General features: G+C 65.7%; 1 protein-coding gene across 1 annotated transcript in view; it reads left to right on the forward strand.

Annotated features, from left to right (window-relative positions):
- LOC111152765 (Gse1 coiled-coil protein) overlaps positions 1–21,785 on the forward strand; it is a 102,403-nt gene that overhangs the window by 60,110 nt on the left and 20,508 nt on the right. Inside the window, 2 exon segments of the mRNA XM_022511389.1 lie at positions 7,503–7,721; positions 18,166–18,365. Of these exon segments, the coding sequence (XP_022367097.1) occupies positions 7,503–7,721; positions 18,166–18,365 (419 nt within the window).

Consider the following 21,785-nt stretch of genomic DNA (forward strand, 5'->3'; position numbering starts at 1 on the left):
CTCTGCCCTGCACTGTGACTCTGGGGGGGCCTCCCTGACCTCACTGCCAGCTGAGGTCTGTTCACAGAGTTACTCTGATGCTCCGGGCAAAGCGGTCTGTGCATCCATGGCGGCGCGTCGTTGGGGAACGCCTCCCCGGGTCCCGGACTCCGGGCTGCAGCCCGACCCTGTCTCTTGGCCTTCTCTTGCTTCCCTGTGCTGCGGTTGCTGCCTCTCCCGCCCCCTCAGGACGGCTGCCCCCCCCCCCCCCCGCCCCTGCTGTTCATCTGTCCTCATCTGTCCGTCCAGCTTCTGTAGACGCAGCAGCCGCTCAGAGTAATTACACTGTCAAATATCGCTGCCATCTGCCGCCTTACTGCTGTCCTTTGCCTCCACCCGTGGCCTCAGCCAGTCCCCACCATCGGCAGCCTTGAATCTCAACCCCTAGGCTGTCCTTGGCCAGCTCTGGCATGGGGGGGCTCCCCAGGATGCCGCCCCACACCTGCTCTGCTTTTCACCCGTCTTGTGGCTCCTGCTGGGAGAGGGCATCCTTCCTGGGACCCTCTCAGACCCCCTGGCCCCCGTGGGCCTGTAGTGATGTGTGTAGGGGTCTCTCCTGAACATTCCTCTCTTGTTTTCCTTAGAACTTGGATTTGGTCTCCCTGAGGGCCTCCCACTGTTGAGCACCGTTCATGGCGTGAGCATTGTGTGACCTGGGCTGGACCTGCTCCGGGGTTGCAGTGGCTGTCAGCTGACCCTGGAAATTGGCTTTGGATGGGGGTGGGCTCCGCTCTCATTGACTGTTTCTGGGGGACCCTCTCCGCGGTTCCTGTCTTGGGCTCCCTGGTGCCTTAATGCTGCTGAGTGACAGGTATACGCAGGGGAGGGTGGCAGCCGCATGGTACTCATTTCGGGCCTGGCCGGGGTCTCCTGTGGACATGCAGGCTGGCCTCTGCCCTTCCTCTCTCCCTCCCTACCGTCTCTGCTCTTCTCCCTGGTTCCAGGTCAGGACCCAGGCCATCTGCTGGGGCCTTTCCCTGCTCCACGGCCAGGCCCGCTGTGGCTTTGGCCAGCACTTGCCGCCGTAGTCTTGGGGAGCAGGTCCTTGGGGAACAAGTGGCCCCGGTCCCCTTAGCAGCCTACGACCTGAGGGGCTGTCCTCAGTCAAGAAAGGACATGAGGCCTAAGCAGGCCAGCCGGTGCACCGGAGCAGGAAGGCCTTCCTGACTCTCCCAGCCCCCACCCCCAAGAAAAATTGCTTCATGCGAGTGAGCTCAGAACACGCCAAAGGCAAATATAATAATGAATTTATTATGAAGCTTCTTGGGCTCCCAGGATCACGTGGCACCCCACGCCACCGCCACCCGCCCAGTCTCCGCGGCGGGGTCACCCTGGCCTTGTCAGGGCTGCAGGGGCACCCCCTTCGAGGGGCACGGGGGTCACTGAGCGGGAGGCGCGGGGGGAGGGTCCTGAGCCCAGGGACCTGCTGTATTTGCTCACAAACATTTCTTCCCGTGGTAATGAAAATTCACCAGGGGGTGAGGGCGAGAATCCCAGTCCAGACTGTGCACGCTGGGCTGCACAGGGAGGCCCCCACCGGGCTGGCCCCGCGGGGTGTAATTACTCCGGGGTGGGGGGGCCGCTGTGGGGGAAGGGGCAGACGGGTGCTTGAACCAGGAGCCAGCAGAAAATTCATCTCAGCCATTAGCTTGTAATTAGAGAGCATGGAGGGAGCAGGCCCGAGGTCTGGTGCCGGGCAGAACCCATGAAAGGAAGCGGTAATTACAGGGTCTGCGGGAGGCCGGGTGGGAGGCCCGCGTGCTGATTAATACGACAAGAGGGAGGGGGCCGGGACCACAGTTCACGGCGTGTTGCCCCCCCCCCCCATTTAAATCCTGCTGATCGGAGCATGGGGTACGTTCTGGAGAACCAGGACAAGGTTTCCGGAGAGCAGGGAACTGCAGCCGCCCTGACCGCCAGGCCAGCCCTGCACTTGGTTTTCCTTCTTTTTGCCCCCCCCACCTTTTTTTAAAGCTTTGTGCTGCTTCTGGCCACATTAGAAGCAGAGGCAGAAGAGGAAAAGTATTGATTAAAGATGCCACATTGGGGAGGAGGAGCCGCGGGAGTGGCGAGCCCCAGAGCACCGTCCGTGAAGGGGGCAGCCCAGTGGGTTTGCTCTGAGCCCCTGGCAGGGCAGTGGGCTCTCGGCTCAGAGCCGGCCCCGGGGGGCCCCGGGGACATCCTGGCCTCTCCACAAGGGGGCTCGGGAGCGGTGGGATCTCACCCCCAGGCTTCTGGCCGCGGTGGCTTTTTGCTCTGGGGAGGCTGTGTGGCCGCCAGCGGTGGCAGGAGCCCCGGCCCGAGGAGGACAGCTGAACGTGATGTAAATGACAAGGCCGGGAGGCCGCCCGCCCCGAGTGGCACATGGCGGGAGAGCTGGGACGGCGCGGTGCGGAGGGAGCCCACACTGCCCCCGGTCCCCCAGCTCTCATCCATCACCGGCCTTCACGCCGCCGAGCCTATTCGCAGCTGTTAGGATAATGAATTTACATGAGCTGATAATGTAGACAAGAATTCAGTCAACGGCCAGGAGCACAGAAGTTAATAAATACCTTTTCTAACGAGGGCACGGGGAGCAGGCGCTCCCTGTTCCCCTGGGGCCTCCTGAGGGTGTGCGGGGGCCACCCCAAGGCCCTGTCTCCCCTCAGCCCACCCCTGTGGGCTCCGAGGTCGTGGCAGCAACCGCCATGGACTTGGCCAGAGGGCACGTGCGTGGGGGAGGCCGAGGCCCGCATCTGCTTCCCCGGGGCAGGGCTTAGGGGGCAAGGGGGGCCCCACCCAAGGCTGCGTTGAGTCAGAGTAGGTCCGGGGTGACCCTTTGCCAGGCATCGGGGTCCCGTGAGCTTGGCCTGTGGCTCTCCGTCATGGGTGCCAGGGCACTGCCGCCCCGGCTGCTGGTGGTCCCCCAGCCCGCCCTCCCGGCACGCAGGCTGCGGGAGTGCTGCTAATTTTAGCTCTTTAATGAAGTGGCTGGTGGAGATTCTATTTTAAGTGACCTGACAGCGGCGGCAGCTTTCCTGGCTTGCAACGCCTCTGGAGCCCACAGCTGCCACCACGGCAGAGACAGTGGCTTTGCGGGACCCCCAGGAACCCAGAGGGCTCTGGCCAGAGCCCAGGGAGCTGGTGCTGGGCTTTGCCTGAGGGGAGACTTGGGCGGGAGGGGAGGTTACTCGGGGTCAGCAGGAGTGTGACCGTGATGTTCACAGGATAGCTGATCCCTAAAGACCCTCGTCACCAGGCCAGGTTGGGGAGCAGTAGGTAAGGCTTTGGGTTTGAGTTCCAGCAGGGGAGGCCCTGGCCCGAGGGGCGTTCCTGGGGCCTCTGTTGGCGGCCAGCTTCACGCTGCTGAGTCTCCGTCTCTTTGATGACCCTGCCCCGCCCCCCCTTACCCATTTACTTACTAAGATTTCACATGTTAGAGAACGCACACACATGAGCAGGGGGAGAGGGAGAGGGAGAAGCAGACTCCCCGCCGAGCAGGGAGCCCCACATGGGGCTCCATCCCAGGACCCCAAGACCATGACCTGAGCCGAAGGCAAACGCTTGAACCAACTGAGCCACGCGGGTGCCCCCATGATCCCGCCTCTGTGAAAGCCTGGTTGAGTGCAGGGAAGTTACGGCATAGACACAAGGACGGAAGGGAGACCTTTGTTCCTTTTGCTGCCGCTCGGGGAAGACACCCGCCCACACCTTAAGGGGTCTGTGATCCTTGGGGTCTGGCCTGGGATTTGTCCTGTGCCACCCTGGCCCACTGTCAGCTGGCAGCCACAGCAGGTCTGCCCAGGTCACCAGCTGGCCGGCCTGTCACATGGCCACTGGGCAGTGGCCTCCCATCAGCTCCTGGGCCTTGGGGACTGGTCACTGCGAGGTGCAGTGACCGCATTGCCTACCTCCCTTCCCCGCTCCTTGTCCCCATCTCTTAGCTCCGTGTGCGCTGTGGGCAGGAGGGGTCTGGATCAGGGCCCTGACCACTTTCGCATAAAGAGGGTGCGGGGTTTTTGTTCTGGTAATCTCAGCCCTGCTCTTGGCCTTCTGTCGGGCCCGGGATCCGAGGCTTTCCTGCCCCATCTGTAAAATGGGCACACTGGCACCTTTCTCACAGAATTGGGGATTAAAGAGAGGCGGCTGGCTCTCTAAGGAATGAGGAAACACGGAGGGTGTGGCTGATGGTCCCCGATGGTGTCAAGGGGGCCCATTTTGGAGACTTGGTAAAGGCAATAGAGTATTTAGAGATGATCGAACTTTTGGGGCTCCGGGAAGGCTGTGGTCCAGCTGGCAGCGGGGGCGGTGGTCTCATCTGAAGGCTCGGCCGGGCGGGGGTTGGGACAAGGCTTCTGTCTGGAGGTGGCAGGAAAGCTGGGACTGTCCCCGGCCTCTTGAGCAGCTCCACTGAGGGGAGGCGAGACAGTGGCCACCGTGCCTCTGATGGTCTCTTCTTGGAAGTCACGCTGTTGCTTCTGCTGTGCTGTTCATCAGAAGTGAGTCCATAAGTCTGGCCCCTGTCAGGGGGAACTCATCTCCGTCCCTGGAAGGGCTTGAGGAACGAAGATTTGGTGGGCGTGTTTTTAAGACCCTATGGTGACACGTATTTCAGCCGTGCGTGTGCGCGCTCGTCCATCTTTTCCTGGTCGAGCATCCTGTTGAGGCCTCGGAGCGGACAGAGGTGTAGGGTGCGCAGGGATGCCGTGGGGGGCCTGGAGATGGGGTGCGAGTCCTGGGCGTGTAGCCAGGCTATGTGGCCTTGCGCTGTGCGTGTGACCAGGACTGGACTGTGAACAGCTCCTGGCCTGTGTGTCTCCCCCTCCCCTCCGCAATGCTCTGCTGGCCTCCCCCAGGTCTGTCCTGAGGCATCTGGGGAGGTGACCTGGCCGTGCCTAACTGATGTCCCCAGTGGGAGAGAACCCGGGGTCTCTTCTCAGGCAGCTTGCCAGCTGCCCTTTGTAGCCACGCCTTCCCCTGAGCGTTTGGCCTGGACCGGTGGGCCTCAACCCTGTGTCTCCGTTTCACCACACGGTATCTCCGAGCGCTGTCTGCGCCCCCCCCCCCCCAACAGCCGTCGCCGCCCCAGCTGTGGGTGCTCAGCGCTCCCTGGAGGACTTCTGGGCCACCCGCAGCAGCTACTGTGGCGTGCATGCCGGGCTGCGGGGGGCCGCGGGGGCCACCCCCAGCAGCACGTGGACTTGTGACCCCACATCGCCTGAATCCCCCGGGTGGGGCGGGAAGCCCAGTTCTGGAAGCGTGTGTTGTGTCCTGGTTTGCGGAGGCCGACCGGTGTGGCCGCCTTGCTCATCCAGACCTGTGTTTCTGCCCCTCCGTGGGCTGGTGGTTCCATCAGTGGCCCCTGGTGTGCGCCGGGCACACGCCAAAGCCCCTTGTGTAAATTAGTTCCTTGAAGCCTGTCTAGATGAACCTGCAAGGTAGACTTTGTCCTTAACTGCATTTCCTAGACGAGGAGACAGGCCCAGAGAGGCTGTGACTTGCCTGAGGTCACATGGCTTTGAGGCTGCAGAGCGGGATTCGCGGCCCAGGTACCTGGCCCCCAAGGGATGCTAAGGTTGACCTTCGGACCCCCACTTCCTCACTCCGTGACCTTGGCCACCCCTCCTGCGCGGTCTGTCCGTGCTGTCCGCGGGAGGAGGAGAGGGTGCTGGTCGTGGCCTGGGGCCGCACTCCCAGAGCTCCAGCTTCCGTCTTGCTCAGTGGTCCTCTGGGGCCTGGCCCGGTGCTGAGTTGACCAGGAATGACCCGGGCCTGAGACCTGCGTTTTCTGGCCATCAGCCTGCTGGGGAAGGGACCCCCCGACACCCCCTGGATTTTCGGGTTTCTCTCCTGGGGTTCACCCCCTGCCCCCGCTGCTCCAGAAGGAGGAGGACATGTGGGTCAGCCGGGGGTCGGCGCTGTCTCAGCTGCTCAGTGGAGCTGCCCAGTGTGGTGGCCGCCCACGTGGCCTGCCCTGCAGCTGGGAGGCCCGCAGGCAGGCTGTGGGCATGGTGGGGGTCCTTTGTTCCCCAGCACAAGCCCCCACCCCCGAGGATGGGTCTTCCTGCCTTGCCTGGTGCTCTGGGACTCAGGCTTAAGAACATGTGCGTGCGGGCCCACTGCCTCTCCTGGCTAGTTCGGGGTCGGGGGGGCAGCAGGTCGGCGCCTGACCCCCTGGGGGGCTCCCCCTTCTCGCCTGCCGGCCCACGGAGCTGGATGTGGAAGCCAGTTCTAGTTAGACTCTTTTAGGCTCAGCACAGAACCCAGGGGAGGCGAGGGGGACTCTGGGGGCCCCAGAGAGCCTCTTGGGTTGTAGGCTGCTGCCTGGGGGCGCCCCTTGCCGCCACCCTGCGAGAAGTATGTGTTCTTTGCCCTGTCGTGTTGAGTGCTCTCCCATCGTGCTCCATCACCCGTGACTCCCAGGGACCCTTCCCGGATGCCTGCCCCTCCTGGGTGTCCGTCGGGGGGTTTGGAAGTCGATTTGCTTCTCCCTTCATGTGACCCACAGCCCCTGCCCGCCGCAAGGCCATCGGGCTTGATTTATGCCCCTGGAACGCGCCCACGGCCAGGGCGGGGAGTGAGGCCGGGCCATGCAGGTGGCCCCGAGAGGGCAGGGATGTTAATGGAAAACTTATTTATGGCGCGACGCCCTCGGCTGCCTGACGGAGCTGGGCCTTTCTTGATCGGGCTCTCGGGAGGCCGTTCAGCCTCCTCGTTGACACTTGGACAGGACAGGAAAGGCCTGTGGGAAGATGGCTGTGTGTGTCCCCCGCCCATGGCACCTGGTGTCCCCCTGGCGGGCAGCAGCTCCTCCGTCAGTGAGGCCTGAACCCGGCCCCCAGCGGGCAGGGCGGGCTGCCCCCCGATGGGTTCGATCTGCAGGCAGGGTGTACGGGGCGGCCGCGTTCTCCCCCGCCATGGCTGGCACAGCTGCCCATGGGGCCGTTCCCTGAGGCACCTGTGTCCGTAGGGACTTGCCAGCATCCCCGGCCGGCCCCCCTGGGGCAGAACCCGAGTCTGTTTTCTCTAGAACGGGGGCAGGAGCAGTGCCGGCCTCCCCTGTGGGGGTGGGAGGCCGGGGGGGCGGGCCGGTGGCAGAGGCCTTAGTGGGGAGTAGCTCTGCGGCCGTCTTCCTTCCTGCTGCCGGGCCTCTTCCTCCCGCCCGGTCCTTGTTGCTGTGAGGACACAGCCCACACCTTGTCGCCCCTCCCGCATGTGGCCGGAGATGCCGTCTGGCGTCCATGGTCACGGGATGCCGTGTGCACTTGAGGCTCTGACCATGGGTCGGCGGGGCAGGGGGTCCCGCGGCCCTGCTCTCTCTGCGCCGCTGTCTGTCCTCTGTCTTGCCTGTCCTGCCGGGGCCACCCGCGTCTGCTCCTGTCCCTGTCCCTGCATGCTCCTCGCTGGTGCCCCGCGGACCCCCGCTCTGGTGCTGGGCCCTCCTACTCTCTGGGTGACCTCTGGTTCTTCTTTTCCTGTTTCAGGCATGAGCCATGAGCCCAAGTCCCCTTCACTAGGGATGCTTTCCACCGCGACCAGGACCACCGCCACCGTCAACCCCCTCACCCCCTCGCCGCTCAATGGCGCCCTGGTGCCCAGCGGCAGCCCCGCCAGCAGCAGCGCGCTGTCGGCCCAGGCCGCGCCGTCCTCCAGCTTTGCCGCCGCGCTGCGCAAGCTCGCCAAACAGGCGGAGGAGCCCAGAGGTAAGAGGCGCGCCCGCCGGGCTGCAGCCCGAGGGGGGGAGAGCGAGCGCAGCCCCCTCCTCCCGGGCCTCGTGGGCTCCTGGGGGGAGCAGGTGCGCGGCCGAGAGACGGCCGTTCCCCGCCACCGGGAGCCGCACTCACAGGACCCCGCGCCCGGCCCCCGCCGCTCCCAGGTCTGCCACGCTGCCTGGTTCTGGTCAGACCCTCCGGGACCCCCGCCCGGCCGCCGAGCCCGCCCCGTCCTGGTACCTGCGCTTTGCTTCTGCCTCTCTGCCGCCTCTGGCCTCGGCTCCGGGAGCTGCTGCGGGGGCGGCCACGGTCTCCAGAAACCTGTTGGTCTCAGAGTGGGGGTGTCTTTGGGACCGCACCCCCCATGACTACCTAACTCCCCAAGGCAGGGATCACGTGCTGGCGTGGATGGGTGTCCCCCCAAGGTTCGGAGCCCTGGCTTCTGGGGTCACGTGGGCAGTGACATGCTGTGTGGCTTTAGGTGAACACTGACCCTCTCTGCATTTTGGTCTTGATTTGGGGGCTCTCGGGGTCCCCAGCTTCAGGCGCTCGTGGGGACCACTACCCAGGTGCCCATGTCAGCCCGGGTCTTGGACTGCTGGTTGGACAGTGGGGTAGGAGGCAGTTTGCGGCTGGGGCCTCCGGGAGACCCCGGCCGATCTCTGGACTTGCTGCTCGGACGTGGGCAGAGGAAGCAGGGACCTGGGGATCCGTCTTGCCCCAGAGGTTCAGGGCTCAGCAGAGGGGACATTGGCCCTGACGGGGACTGGCTGGGGGGGGGGGTCTTCTAAGTTCTGAATCTCCCCTCTTCCGGGTCATTGGGCTGAGGGGCACGTGTAAGGGGAACGAGCAGACCGCGGCCCGGGAGACCAGACTGCTGGGGCCTGGTTGTGCGTCCGCCTGCCGTGGGGCCATTGGGTCCGCCTGGGCAGAGCGTGGCTCCTGGTAGACACCCACAGCCCTCCTCGCCTTCCACGCCCCCCGGAGCCTTCCACACCCGCGGGGCGCACTCCCTGGCCACGTGCAGGAGGGCCTACCACTCGCAGCAACGGCGCACCACGCGCTTGGGGCACACATGGCCCGCAGGAGGCCGAGAGCTCCCTGCCTGGGCCCGTGGAGGCCCCCAGACCAGCCGACCTGGAGGGGGACGCACGGCGGGATGGAGTGGTTGAGACTCCATCGTCCCCTGGGAGGGGACAGGCCAGCCCCGTGGCTGAGTTCACCCTGCAGCTCCCTGCTCTGGCCTTGTCCTTTCCCAGCGTTCAGAAGGCAAGTGTTGGCCCATGGGAAGATGCTGATTGTGCCTGTGCTGAGTCCTCCCCGGCCATCCTTCTGGCTCACTGGGCTCGTCCTGGGGTGACACCTCACCGCGGCAGAGGACGCAGCCATGGAAGGGCCCTTTTCCTCCTTGTGGAGGCAGGCAGGGGAGGTCTGAGGCTGGGGGTCACGCGAGGGCACAGGGCAGGAGCCTGCCTCGATGGCCCTGTCTGCTCTCTGCGGCCCTAGCCTGCCCTCGGTGTGCGGATGGGCAGATGGGCCAGCGGCAGTCAACACGCCAGAGGCTTCTGGGTGGGAAGGGGCCGGGAACAAAGTGTGCTGCTGGCAGAGGCCGGTCCCGTGGCCACGGGGCCCAGTTCACAGCTGTGACCTGGGCGTTCTCCTTTGCTGTCCTGAGAAGAGTGACTTGGCGGGGAGAGGCCGGGAGAGGGAAGCTGGGCACCAGCCACACGGGCTGGAGCTCCTACTGTCACGGGAGCACGGCCTCTGCGGCTGGCTGGTGTGCGGGCACCCGTCCTTCAGATGTGGGTGGGGCTGGGGCTTGGGGGGCTCAGCGTCCGTGGAGCGTGTTGGAATCCGGGCCGCCCCTCGCTTGGGGTCCACCGTGGGTGCTTCTGGGCCCTCGTCACGCTGTATCTCGAGAGCTGAGGGGTTTCTGGAGGCCGAAGGCCAAGTTGGGAAAGTTCGGAGCATTGGAGCTGGGACTGTGAGCTCTGTTTGCCCTGTCAGGCCTCTGTTTGAGAAACCAGGAGGTGCTGTCCCTCTCGGGGAGCGTCTCTGGGCTGCAGCCCGTGCCTGGTCTCCTTTATCTCACTTGGTCGCCCTCAGGGTGACCTTGCCGTCTCCTCCGCCCATCAGTAGAAGGGGTCACAGCCCAGAGCGGCCCGGTGTACAGATGGCCAGGCCGAGGCTCAGAGAGGTCCAGCTGTGAGCCCGAGGTGCCCACCCTGTGCGGATGTGCCTCTGCCCCTCGCTGGTGCTGAGACCTGTCGAAGCGGGCTCGCAGAGCTGGGGTTAGGACGGCAGCCCCTTGCCCCTGGACCCACCTTGGTGGTGCAGGGTGGAGGCTCGTGGGTGATGGGGGCTGTCGGCTTCCGGAAGCCTCGGGTCAGTGGGGGCATGAAGAGGGAGCCAGGAGGTCCCAGGGCTTCGGCCCTGCCTTTTCCCCTGGAACCAGAGACCCGCCGGGGGGTTGGGGGGTGGGAGGGGGCTTTGGTGGGCTTGGTGGTCTGGGAAGGAGCCGGATACTTGTGAAATTTTACAGATTCGTTCAGGGCCATGCGACCCCCCCCCCCTTCTGAAGCAGTAAGATGATGTCATGTATGGTGTCCAGAGTCGTGCAGGCGTGACCCAACTCCCAGACCGTGTCCTTGCCCCTGCGGAAGCGCCGTGCCTGTCCGCGTGCTCCCCCTCCACCCCCGCCCAGGGAGCCACAATAGGCTGGGTGGGGGTGGGGACACTGAGCACGTGTGATTGGCTTCCCGCGCTCGACCTGATGTTCCAGGGCCAGCTGGCGCCCCACGTCTGTCACGGACATGTGTGAACCCCCCCACCGTCACGGGGCTGGAGGACAGGAGTGAACCCCCCCACCGTCACGGGGCTGGAGGACAGGAGTCCCTCATCGTCAACAGTGGAGGGGAATTTGGAAGCCACAGACTCGGGTCCCGAGACCCCACAGCCTCTGGCCCCTCCCTGGCCTGTTCGTGGGGTGAGGACCGTAGGGGCCGTGGGAGAGGCAGGGCCCGTCCTGCCGTCCACGTGCACCCTGGTGTGTCTCCGGTCACCTGGGACCCTCTCCCCCGCCACCCCTGCCTTGCTGTGAAGCGCCCATGTAGGCCGAGCTCTGGCCCACGTTCTCCCCTCCGCAAAATGTCTTTGCTCACGTTGTCGTGCCCCGAGGGTACAGTTGAAACCCTCAGTTCAAAGGAAGTCATCTCCGCTGCGTGCTTTGCTCTACCTTGAGAGAAAGGATGAGAACTGAGAAATCGGCCCTTTGGTGGGGAATTCTCTCCGCACCGAGGCTTGGAGATGCCTAGTGGCAGCCAGACTGCCCTGGGGCGGGGGGGCGTGTGGAGTGGAGGTGCCCGCTGCTCCGGGTGGGGCTGTGGGTGCCACGAGGGCCTGGACCTGCCTCGTGCCCTGGCTCACATCCTTGCTGTGTGTCCCAGGCACCTCGCTTGACCTCTCTGGGCTTCTCTCTTTCCTTAGCGATCTCGTCGTCCTGGGTTTTGATTCAGAGAGAACACACGAGGGCCAGGCAGATAGCAGCTGCGCGCACCCGGCGGGGGCCGCCCGTGCCCTCCTCCCCTACCTCTGACCACTGTGCAGGGAGGGGTGGAGGCTTGCCCCTGGGAGGGTCCTGGAAAGGAGAGGGTGTCCATGGGAAGAGGGCGGGCTTGGACCCGCGGGCCCCACCCATCCACGCGGGGGTCAGCTGCTGCCGCTGCGTCTGTCTGTCTCCGGGTCCCTCCTCTTCACCCCTTGGGATAAAGGGTGCCCGGGGAGTGATGGCACCCACACGGCACATCGTTCTGGGAGGGGCTCGGGGTCTAAGCCACCTTTGGTCCCGGTCATATCCAGGAGACTCTTTCTCCATGACGGCCTGGGGCGCGCCCTGTTGAGGCAGCTCGCGTGGGGCTCCTCCCGTGTCTCTGGCCACAGAAAGGATGTCCTCCTGGGCCACTTGGCCCTCTGTCCCCTCGCTGCTCATCCAGCTCCAGCACCGGCCTGGCTGCCTCGTCCCTGCCTGTCCCCACGCCAGAGCCTCTTCTGGGCAGAGACTGTACCCCCCCACACACACACCTCCTCCATTGGCATTGGAAGCCCCAGTTTTAGTCTTGGAATGAGCCCCAGCCTAGGGAACCCCAAGACTGCACCGACCCCCAGAGTGTCCCAGCCTCCGAGGCCTGCCCTGCAGGGCTTGCTGGGACCCCGGCTTTCTGTGGGCAGGGAGGTGCTTGTGAATGCCTCAGTGAGGGCGCGAGTCAGGAAAGGCCTCGCCTGGAGTGTGACAGCAGCCCCCCAGCGGCCCTAACCCTTCCCCTGAGTTCCCTGCAGAGGGCGAGCCTGGGCGCCTGCACCCCTGCCGGCCGGAGCATGACGCAGCAGGGGCCGCTGCCAGGTGCTGGCTGTGACTGGTTGTGGGGCGATCTCGCCTCCCGCAGGGCTGCAGCGCCCATCTGCCCAGGGCCAGGCAGGGGCAGTGGTGTGGGGAGCCTGCCAGGTCCCTGGGGCTGTGCGTCTCCCCGGACCCCACCCCGTGAGCCCACCTGGAGGGTCCTAACTCAGGTGCGCGGCCGGCCCACCTTTTGTGCCTTGCACAGTGCACACTCCGTGCCTCTGTCCAGGCAGGTGTCTCTGGGCTGTCCCTGCGTGGCCTGGGGGCCCCGGCTGGGCAGAGGAAGCGTGGTGGGCCCCGAAGCCTCTGGGACCTATTCCTCTCTCTACAAAGTGTGTCAGGCGCGTAGTGTGGCCACCCTGGACCCCATGGGGTGGTGGAGCGGCCTTCCCGAGGGGGTATCTGCCGAGAGCACTGGCCTCGGGCGGGGGCAGTGGGGTGTGAATTTCTAACACTCCAGGTCCAGGGCCCCAAACACCACGGGCGCCCCTGCCTGGCTTCCTTCCCTCGCGCTTCTTGGCTTTCTGCCTCGTCTTGTCGCCGGCTTGGCAGGCAGGTCTGGTTCCTGCCAGGCCTCGGGAGCTGCCGGAGCCCGGGGCTTGTCCCCGAGTCCCAGGGAGGCGGGGCGGGACTCTGCCCCCCAGCGTTGCCGCCACACGGCTGGCCCGGTGGAGCAGGGCGGCGCTTCCCTGCTGCCCCCCGAAATCTCTTTCTTTCAAAGAAAACAGCCAAACCAAGGAAGGCAGGATCTGGCCTGGCGCGCCCCGCGGTGTGTCACCCGTGCGCCGGCATTTCCCCACGGGTGTCTGTGGCCCCGTCTGTCTCCAAGCACAGGTGTGAGTTTGCGGTGGGGGGACCTTCTCTGCTGACCGTGGGCCCTTGGGGTTCTGGAGGCAAGAGCTGGAGGGCCCGGGAGGCTGGAGCTGGAGAAGCCGCGTGTGCCCCGACGCAGAGATGTGGGGGGGAAAGGGGGAAGGCTTGGGTGGGCAAGATGGGTCTGACCAGAGCAATGGACCAGGGGGCGATGCCCAGCCCGGGGGCATTTCGCATGGCAGGCTTCCCCTGGCCGTGGTGACACAGCACCAACTTGGCCCTGTCGCCTTCCCAGGGCTCCCTCTGCCTCGGTGCTCCTCGCCCCCCAGCTGTCCGAGCCCGTCGTCCTCGCCAGCCCCAGTTCCCCCGTCGGCCAGTAACAGGGCCCTGGAAACGTGGCTCATAAGAAAGACCGACGCCTTGTCTTTGCTGATTTGGGTTTACGGACCGTCGTGTGTGCAAGGCTGGGCCCAGGACCGTGCTGGTGGCTGGCAGCCGTGAGGCGGGGTGAGGACCCCGGCTGGTGGGCAGGTGGGGAGACCCCCGGCCTGGAAGCAGGTGTGCGGGGCCTCTTTCCCAGCCCCTTCTGCCCAGACCCATGGGTTGTCGGAACCATGGCCCTCAGCTGGGCAAGGACTGCCTGTGCCCCCCCACACCCCTACTGTCCCCACTGTGCCGGGCTACAGGACGCCCCTGCCTTCGATGGCATTTGGTCTCTGTCACCTACACACTTAGCTTCCCAAAAGGCTCACGCTGTGGCTGTTCCATTGGGCACGTCCCAGGGAGGCTGACTTTGCGACTGTCCAGGGAGTGGTGCTGGGTGACCGCCAGCCGGCAGGCTTCCTGCGGGCCCCACGGCCCCTCAGCCCCTCAGCCTCAGCGAGCAGAGCGCGTCGTGCTGTCGGCCAGCCTGCTTTCTGGGTGCAAATGGTGTTTGCCTGCCAGGCCTGGGGGAGGAGAGGAGGGGGAGGGCAGGGCACCCCAGGGCTGTGGGGCGCTGGAGGCTGGCCGTCCTCTGGAGTACAGCAGCCTGCCCAGGGTCCTCCCGAGATGGACCTGGGACGGGACAGACTACAGGGGCGAGCAGAGGGCCCTGGCAAGCAGGTGCACATGGGGCCCTCGGGGGGCCCCCGCCCCGCCCTGGTTGTGCCGTGGGGCCTGGTGGATGCCTGCCCTGGTGGAAGCCAGGAAAACCCTTGCTGGCGCTGGGGCCGGGCCCCTCGTACTCTCCTGCACAAGTCCGTCCCTGGGGTACTGCCCCTTCCAACCCCACCAGGCTTGGGTGGCCCGGCCCCGGAAGGGGGCCTCCCAGGAAATCATCCTGAGGGTCCCTTTCTAGGGAGACTGTCCCCTCATGTCCTCCCTGTCATCAGTGCTGAGAACACTAACCGGGTGCAGGGTGAGGCCCAGAGACCCCGGCCGCTGTGGTGGGCTGGAGGGGTGGGTTGGGGGTTCCCGCAGCCTGGCACGGAGGTTCCCGCAGCCTGGCACGGAGGTTCCCACGGCAGCGTCCAGCGGGCGGCAGGTCCTTGTGTTGGTGGCCAACTGCATGTGTGTCAGGGAGAGCGGACGGCGTGGAAGGTTTGCAGTTTGGTTTCCAGGCTCCCCCGCTCCCGTCTCCCGAGTCTGGGGTCTCAGCTGCTAATTACACGTGCCCGGCGGCCTCGGCGCTAACCCTCCAAGGCAGACAGCAGAGGTGACGGCGTGGGACGCCTCCTGTCACCCCGCGCCGCCTGTGCCCGCGGACGGGCTCCTGCCGTGTGCCTCCGGTTAATTAGGGCGGTCACAGGAGCGGGGTCGCGGTGGCCGCGTGCTAATTGTGGGTGCGTGGTCAGGGATCGATTACGGGCTCTGGCCGGCCAGTGATGCCGCCCCCACCCCGGGGGATGAGGTTGCTAATTGCCGATGGCCTCCCCGTCCGAGTGCACCTGGGCCCCCAAGCTCCCCCCGCCACCTGGCCTGGTGATTAGAAATGAGGTTAATCTGGAAAGGCGAGTTAACGGCGTGAGGCGGGGCCCCTTGGGGGGGCCTGGTGCTGTCAGCTGCTCCGGCTTGCGAGGCCCCCCAGGGCTGTTGCACCGCAGGGCTCCGAGCTGTGTGGGCCGCCCGGTCCATCTGCCCAGTGTCTAGAGGCCGCGAGCCTGCTTGGCCTTTGACCCCAGCTTTTCCTCCAGGCTCTTGGTGGCCTCTGCCTTGACCCTGGGTGCTCTTGGCCTGTGTGCGCTTCCTTCCTTCCTGTTCTGGCTCCAGAACACACATACAGTCCTCTCCGCCCCCATGGGCAGAGGGGCCTCCCAGGGTGTGGGCCTGGCGGCCGAGCGTGAGGTTAAGTGGGAGACAAGCTGTGAGTGCAGGAGACACAGCAGCCCTCACAGAGCCGGGTGGCAGGGGGTGGGGATCACACGAAACGAAATGCATCTCACATACAACGGAGGGCTGCCGGCTGTAGAAAGGAGGGGGAGTCCTGACGCCCAGGACCACGCGGACGCGCCATAAAAACCAACTGAGTGAGCAGCTGCTGGTGCTGAAGGTCACGTCCGGTGGGATCGTTTAGGGCAACATCCGTGGACTGAGGGCTGGGGTACGGCCTCCTTTTCGGGGTGATGGCCACCCCTCCGTGAATTGGCCGGGGCCAGTGAGTCGCCCTCTCGCGGTGGGGCATTTTGTCATGCAGGGATCGCCTCCGCGAAGCCACTGCCACCCAGAAAGGAGGGCCGCAGAGCTTCTGTAGAAATGCTCTTTTAGGAAAAAGTTCCCTTATCTGGTGTGTTGTTGTGTTTTGTGTTTCGGGTTTTTTTTTTTTTTTTTTCTTTTTTTTTTCCAAAAAGGCAAAGTGGAACTTTTATCAAAATCCAGATAATCTCCAGGATGGCGCAGGGACGTTGGCCTGCAGGGGTCAGGCTCTCCGTGATCAGGAGACGGCCCCCGCTGTCACTCAGCCCCTGGTGGGTGGGACGGGCGGCATTCCGACCAGTCTGCCTCCTCCTTCTGTCTTTGCCCCTCTGTGCTGGTGTGACACCCCCCCCCCCCCCCCGCAGGGAGCGCTGCGGCCTGGGAACCGGCTCTGGGTGGTCTCTGCTGCCCAGGCAGCCCCCTTGCTGGCTGCCCTGTCTCTGGTGGGCGTTGGCCCCGTGTTGCTGGGTGCGTTCGCTGCACCAGGGCTGCGGGCCTGGAGAAGGTGCCACCGGTTTGCAGAGTTGCACAGACCTGGGCGAGGGTACAGGACTCAACACCCAGTGCTGTGTCAGCCGGTCAGTGTGGGCACAGTCCCCCAGCCCCCAAGGGCCATGCTGGAACCTCAGGGAGGTCATTTTCCAGGGGAGGTCAGGTCTGCTCACGGACTGGCTGGATCCGCCTGTGACAGCCCCCCACCCCTGCCCCGGCTGCAGGGGACCAGAAACCGGCTTTGGGTGCGGAATGGCGTCGTCACCAGCTTGGCCACATGTAGCTTGTCTCAGGGCCGTTGGTCCTCCCCTGGCAGTAATGATCTCTGACCAGGAGCTTCAGACCGCACCCAAGCTAGCGGGCAGCTAGCCACCGACGTGGGGTGGCAGAATTCTTGGGGTGGCGGCCGTTCTTGCTGTCTAACCTGGGGACTTGGGGGTCACAGAAGCCCTTGAGCAGTTCCCTGAGGGACACCCCTTCCTCCTTGATATTGCTGATACTAAGAGCAGAACATGCTGCTGGGTTGCTCCGGGGTTTCCCCTGTGGGGTTGGGACTGGGTGTCTCCATGGGGCTGCCTTGTGCAGTTGTACACGCGGTGGACAAGCCTAGGGAGTCCTGTTGAAGAGTCCTGGACAAGAGGGCCTCGCCCAGGTCAAGTCTCTGTCCATGTCCCTGGGCCTCCACGTGCAGCCACTTTGCTCCCCGGCGACTCTGCTGAGCCACGCTTGGCTGGCCAGGGCCCTGGGGCAGGAAGGATGGGGGCCCGCCCTGACGACGCCTTGGCCGCCGGGGTGAGGGGCTATCGGTGGCCCCTTCCACACACAGGATCCACCCGGTAGCGTGAGTGTGGCCCCTGGAGGTGGTGTGGAGGCACGGTGAGGGTCCCTCGGCCCCAGGGAGCAAAATCCGGGGCCATGCCTGCATGTCGGTGGGCTTCTCCTCCCGTGGGGGTTGTCTTTGCTGACCCTGCTTCCTTTGCCCCCGCCCACGGGGGGCTCTGGCTGACAGAAGGTGCCTGTAGGGACCTTTCAGAAGGGGCAGCGTTTGCCCTTCAACGGGGCATCTCCAAGCCACTGCTTGTCATCCAGCTTGGCCGGAGCCCCTGGACCTCCCCATCCCCCCGCCGTGACTGTAACCAAGCGTGTGTTCCTCGCCCGCGACCGTAACTGCTCTCATGCTTCCAGTTGAAGTGGGGTCCCCCGGGGTCCGCGCCGGTCTGGGACGGCGGATTGGGCTGCTTGAGCCGATGTTTGCGGACCCACCACGGTGTGGTCACGGAGGGGGTCTCCTTCCCCCCCACCCGGAGTGCGGGGTGGGCGGGTGGGTGTGTGCTGTGGACTTAGCCAGGCCCGGGCAGGGCTCTGGAGGACCTGGACAGTGCCGGATGCCCACCGGGGGTCCGGACCTGGGGAGCCCAGTGTGCCTGCCTTGTTCACGCCGTGCCCGTCGCAGGGGCGGCAGCCACTGACCCGAGCAGCTGGCTGGCTTGGCTGCGCTCGGGAGCCCCAGAGCCCTTCCCTCCCCGCCCCAGGCCCTGCGCACCCGCCTCCAGGGGAGCAGACAGCAGGTGGGAGTGAGGCTGGGCTCCGGGTCTTTATGGGGCCACGGAAGTGAGCCAGGTAGTGGTGATGGTTGTACGACTCAGAATGTGCTGGAAACCAGTGACCTTTATGGTTTCAGTGGTGAATTAAAGCTCGGTTTTTAAAACTTAAATCGATCACAGTTGACACCTAAGGAAAAAGATGAGTCTCCTATGGCCACTGCTCCCGGTCCCTGCCCTGTTCGGAGCCCGGGGCTCAGGTCTCCATCAACATGGGGAGGGGTCACCCTTCCTGCCCGTCCTGCTCGTGCTCCCAGCTCCTCTCACCCTCACATCAGGGTTCAGGGCTCCAGTGAGCGGCGCTGGGACCCCGCACCTTGTGCCCCTGCTGGTCCCTGGAGGCCAGGGGGCCAGGGAAGCCAGAGACGGGGTGCGGCCCGCGCCCGGTTGGCTGGGCTCAGCCAGAGCCCTCGTGGGTGTGACCCCCGTTCACGCTGCTCTGCCCTTCCTTCTCCCGCAGGGTCTTCACTGAGCAGCGAGTCGTCCCCCGTGTCCTCGCCGGCCACCAACCACAGCTCCCCGGCCAGCACGCCGAAGCGCGTGCCCATGGGCCCCATCATCGTCCCCCCTGGGGGCCACAGTGTGCCCAGCACGCCCCCCGTGGTGACGATCGCCCCCACCAAGACCGTCAACGGCGTGTGGAGGAGCGAGAGCCGGCAGGTGAGCGCGGGGCGCGCGGGTGCGTGCGGGAAGCGCGACGCTCGCCTGGAGGGTCCGTGTGTTGGAAGAAAACGAGACGGTGCCGGTCGGGCGGCCACAGCCAAGCACTGGGCCAGGGCTCGCTCCCACGGCACACTTATTCTTTGGGGGTCTGAGGCCTCTCCCGGGCGTGTAGACCGCCTTCTCCCTCTGTCCTCACCGGGCGCTCCCTCTGTGCACGTCTGTGTTCTCATTTTTCTTGACGACACGGGTCATGTTGGATCACGGCCGACCTCCGTGACCCTTTGAAAGCCCTCCCAGCACGCTCCCGCTCTGAGGCCCTGGGGGTCCGCACCCCGACATGAGAACTGGCGGTGGGGGTTGTGGTTCCACGCATAGCCCCCTGGGAAGCACGTCCTGGCCCTTGGGGAGCGGTAGCTGCTGGGATCGCCGCCCCAGTCAGGACCCGAGCAGGGAAGGCGCTTCCGGCTTCCGGCTTCCGTTGTAGCTTCCAGAGCCGCCCCCTGGTACCTGGGGCTCCCCCGTGCGGCAGCTTGCCCTGCAGAAGGCCCTGGGAGCGGTTCTTCAGCCCTGCCCCGGCTGCGTGCCCCCCTTCCCACCTCCACCCCTCCAGCAGTTCCCCGGGAATCCCAGTAGCGGGGTCAGGAGGCTGGGAACACTGGGCTTCCCTCCTGGGTTTTCCTACCAAGCTCCAGGCCGGGCATGGGGGGTGCAGTACTGGGAAATACCAATGAAACCACAAGAACGCTGGAAGCGGAGACGCAGGTGGGCACAAAGGCCGTCCCCAGCCCCACCATGCACACACCCCCATCCTCTTGGTGGGTCTGTCTCTTCTTTCTCTGCCCTGGGGGACGGGGGTAGCCAGCCTCTGTCCACAGAGAGGGTGGTCGTCAGGCAGGCCCTGGCCCCAGGTGAGGATCCACGAGGAACCCACCCAGGATCCCTGAATTCCTAGGAACAACTGTGGGCTGGGGCCCTCCTGGGGCCGTGCGCGTCTCGAGCTGCCGTCTGGGCCCTTGGCTTTGGTCGTTGTGCTCTGTGTGCAGTTTGAGGCCAGGAGAGCCCAGGTGGGGCCTGGTGGCCAGACTCCAGCCACAGAGGGGTTTGCAGACCCCGGAGCTGGCCCTGGGTTGAGGGAGGACGAAGGGTCTTCCCCGGGGATTTTGCCTTGGGAGGGGTGCGCTGCGTCTTGCTGTCAGCCACCTGGCGATCCGTCTTGACCTTAGGGCTCCCAGGGTGGGGGGAGGGGGGTGGTTCCTGGGTCCTGCCTGCCTGTCCCAGGCTCAGCACTGGCTGCTGTGACAGCTGCAGGGGCCCGGCCTGTCCCCTTTGCCCAGCCCCAGGGCGGCTCCCTTCCCCCTTGATCGGCCCCGACCAGGGTGCCTCCCACATATCACCCTCCTCGCTCGCCCGCGCGGCGGGACTCCTCCCAGGGTCTCCTCCGAGGGTCCTGCCTGCCTCCGAAGCATTTAGTCACCCCCGAGGACAGGGCGTGATCGATCTGCTCCCGCGTACCACCGCGGCGGTGACTGAAACACTCGCGCCGCCAGGGAGGGCGGCGGGCAGGGAACTGGATTAGCAGATGATGTATGGCTCATCAGCGCGGCACAAAGGCTCAGTGGAGAATGTGATCCTTCTGGGCAGCGGGGCTGGCAAGAGGCGTGAAGGCGGGGAGGGGATGGGTCCCTCACTCCCCCGCCAGGTGGGGACTCGTAGGGGTGGGGCTCTGGGCCTGGCCATCCCCCAGTCGCCAGGGTCCTGTTTCCCAGGTCGGGGGGGCCACAGACGACAGCAGAGATGGCAAATGGTTTATTTTCAAGCTAACAGGGCTTGTCCCGCCCGCCTGACCGGAACTCTCTCTCCAGGCACCGGAGAATGAAGGATTCTCCTCCCTCCCCTCCTCCCTCCCCTCCTCCCTCCCCTCCTCCCTCCCCTCCTCCCTCCCCTCCTCCCCCTCGTCCTGCGTAGTCTGCACCGCTGGGCCTGCACCGCTGGGCCTGCGGCCTGCAGCCGCCGCTGCTCAGGAGGGGAAGCCGCCCCCAGATGCTCCTTGACGCGCAGCTCTCTGCCGGGACGGTGGGAGCCTGTCGCACTCTTGGGGGGCCCCGGGGTGACCGAGCCAGTCCGGGCAGCCTCTGTGCGCCCCCAGAGGGTGACCTCGTGCCCAGCGGCCTGCCACGAGCCTGGCAGGCCTCCAGCCAGACGGAAGGCGCGTGGGTCCGGCCCATTGAACCCCCCCCCACCCCTCGGCCCCCGCCAGTCCGCCTGCCCCTCCCCCAGGTCCTGCCGCACCGTGTTTTTCCTCTGCTGGCGGCAAAGTGCCATCTGGCCCAGCCGCCTTCAAGCTGGGCTTTGTCCCACTGAGGGGAGAAGGGGCTTCTCAGGACGGTGCCCTTGGGGGCCTCCTACGTGCCAGTGGCTGCCCTGGGGTCTTGGCCTTGCACGGGGATTCTGCACCTGGAGCGCATGCGACCAGGCCGGGACCTGGTGTGCCATGGGCTGCCTGGGTGGAGCGCCTCCCCAGATGGGGTCCTCGGGGCAAGGACTCCGACCGGGGGTTCGGCCACCCTGGGTTCATGGTCTCCTTGGCTACTGTCCCTGTCCAGGGTGCGCCCTGTTGCGTCCATCCCAGGCCACAGCCACGGGGCCTTCTCCATCCCACGGTGGACCCTGTGGGGAGCAGGGCGCTGCCGCCAGGTGGCGTGGGGCCCGCGCGCCAGCTGATAGCCCCGTGGAAAGACCCAGCAAGCCCCGGCCTGCACACAGCCCCTAAGACGCTCGCGTGGGCGGGCCACGTGCTGGTTCTCTGCCTGCTTCCCCTTGCTGTGCGTGTCTGTCCCTGTCACACCAGGAGCTGGGGCTGTGACTGGCCCCCTTGACAGATGGAGAAACTGAGGCACGAGGCAGCAGTGGGTCTCCTCTAGGGTCTCCAGGACCGGATAGGAGCTCGCCCTGCTGTCCACACAGGCATCTGCGGGACCCGAGGCCAGGCATGGGCCCTTGTATAGAACTCTCTGGAACAGTGATGTGAGAGTTCTGGGCGGCTTGCTCTGACCCAGGCAGGCTGTTGGTGCACGTGCATGTGCCCCCTGACGCCTGCCCCGCGAACGCCCCTTCAGGGAAGGACAAGCCAGAGCTCGTGAACCTGCGAGGACCCCGCCGTGAGCAGCAGGGCCGTGCCAGGCTGCGGGCGGGAGCAGATGTGGCCGCTCGTTAAAAAGTCCAACCAGCGGCCTGTCTCCTTCAGTTAATTATCACGGATGTGTCTCCTGGAAGGCCGGGGAGGACGCGGCGGCGGCACCGGCCAGGCCCTCCTCAGTTGCCCCCAGGGCCCACCCCGCCTGGTCCACGGGCCTGTGGCTGCTGCTGGGGTCGTGGGGGGGTCAGGGGTGCGGCCACGGCATCTCTGCTGTCCCCCCT

This window comes from Enhydra lutris, unplaced genomic scaffold (assembly GCF_002288905.1).
Source record: "Enhydra lutris kenyoni isolate GAN:26980312 unplaced genomic scaffold, ASM228890v2 scaffoldscaffold30, whole genome shotgun sequence".
NCBI classification, from domain to species: Eukaryota; Metazoa; Chordata; class Mammalia; order Carnivora; family Mustelidae; genus Enhydra; species Enhydra lutris.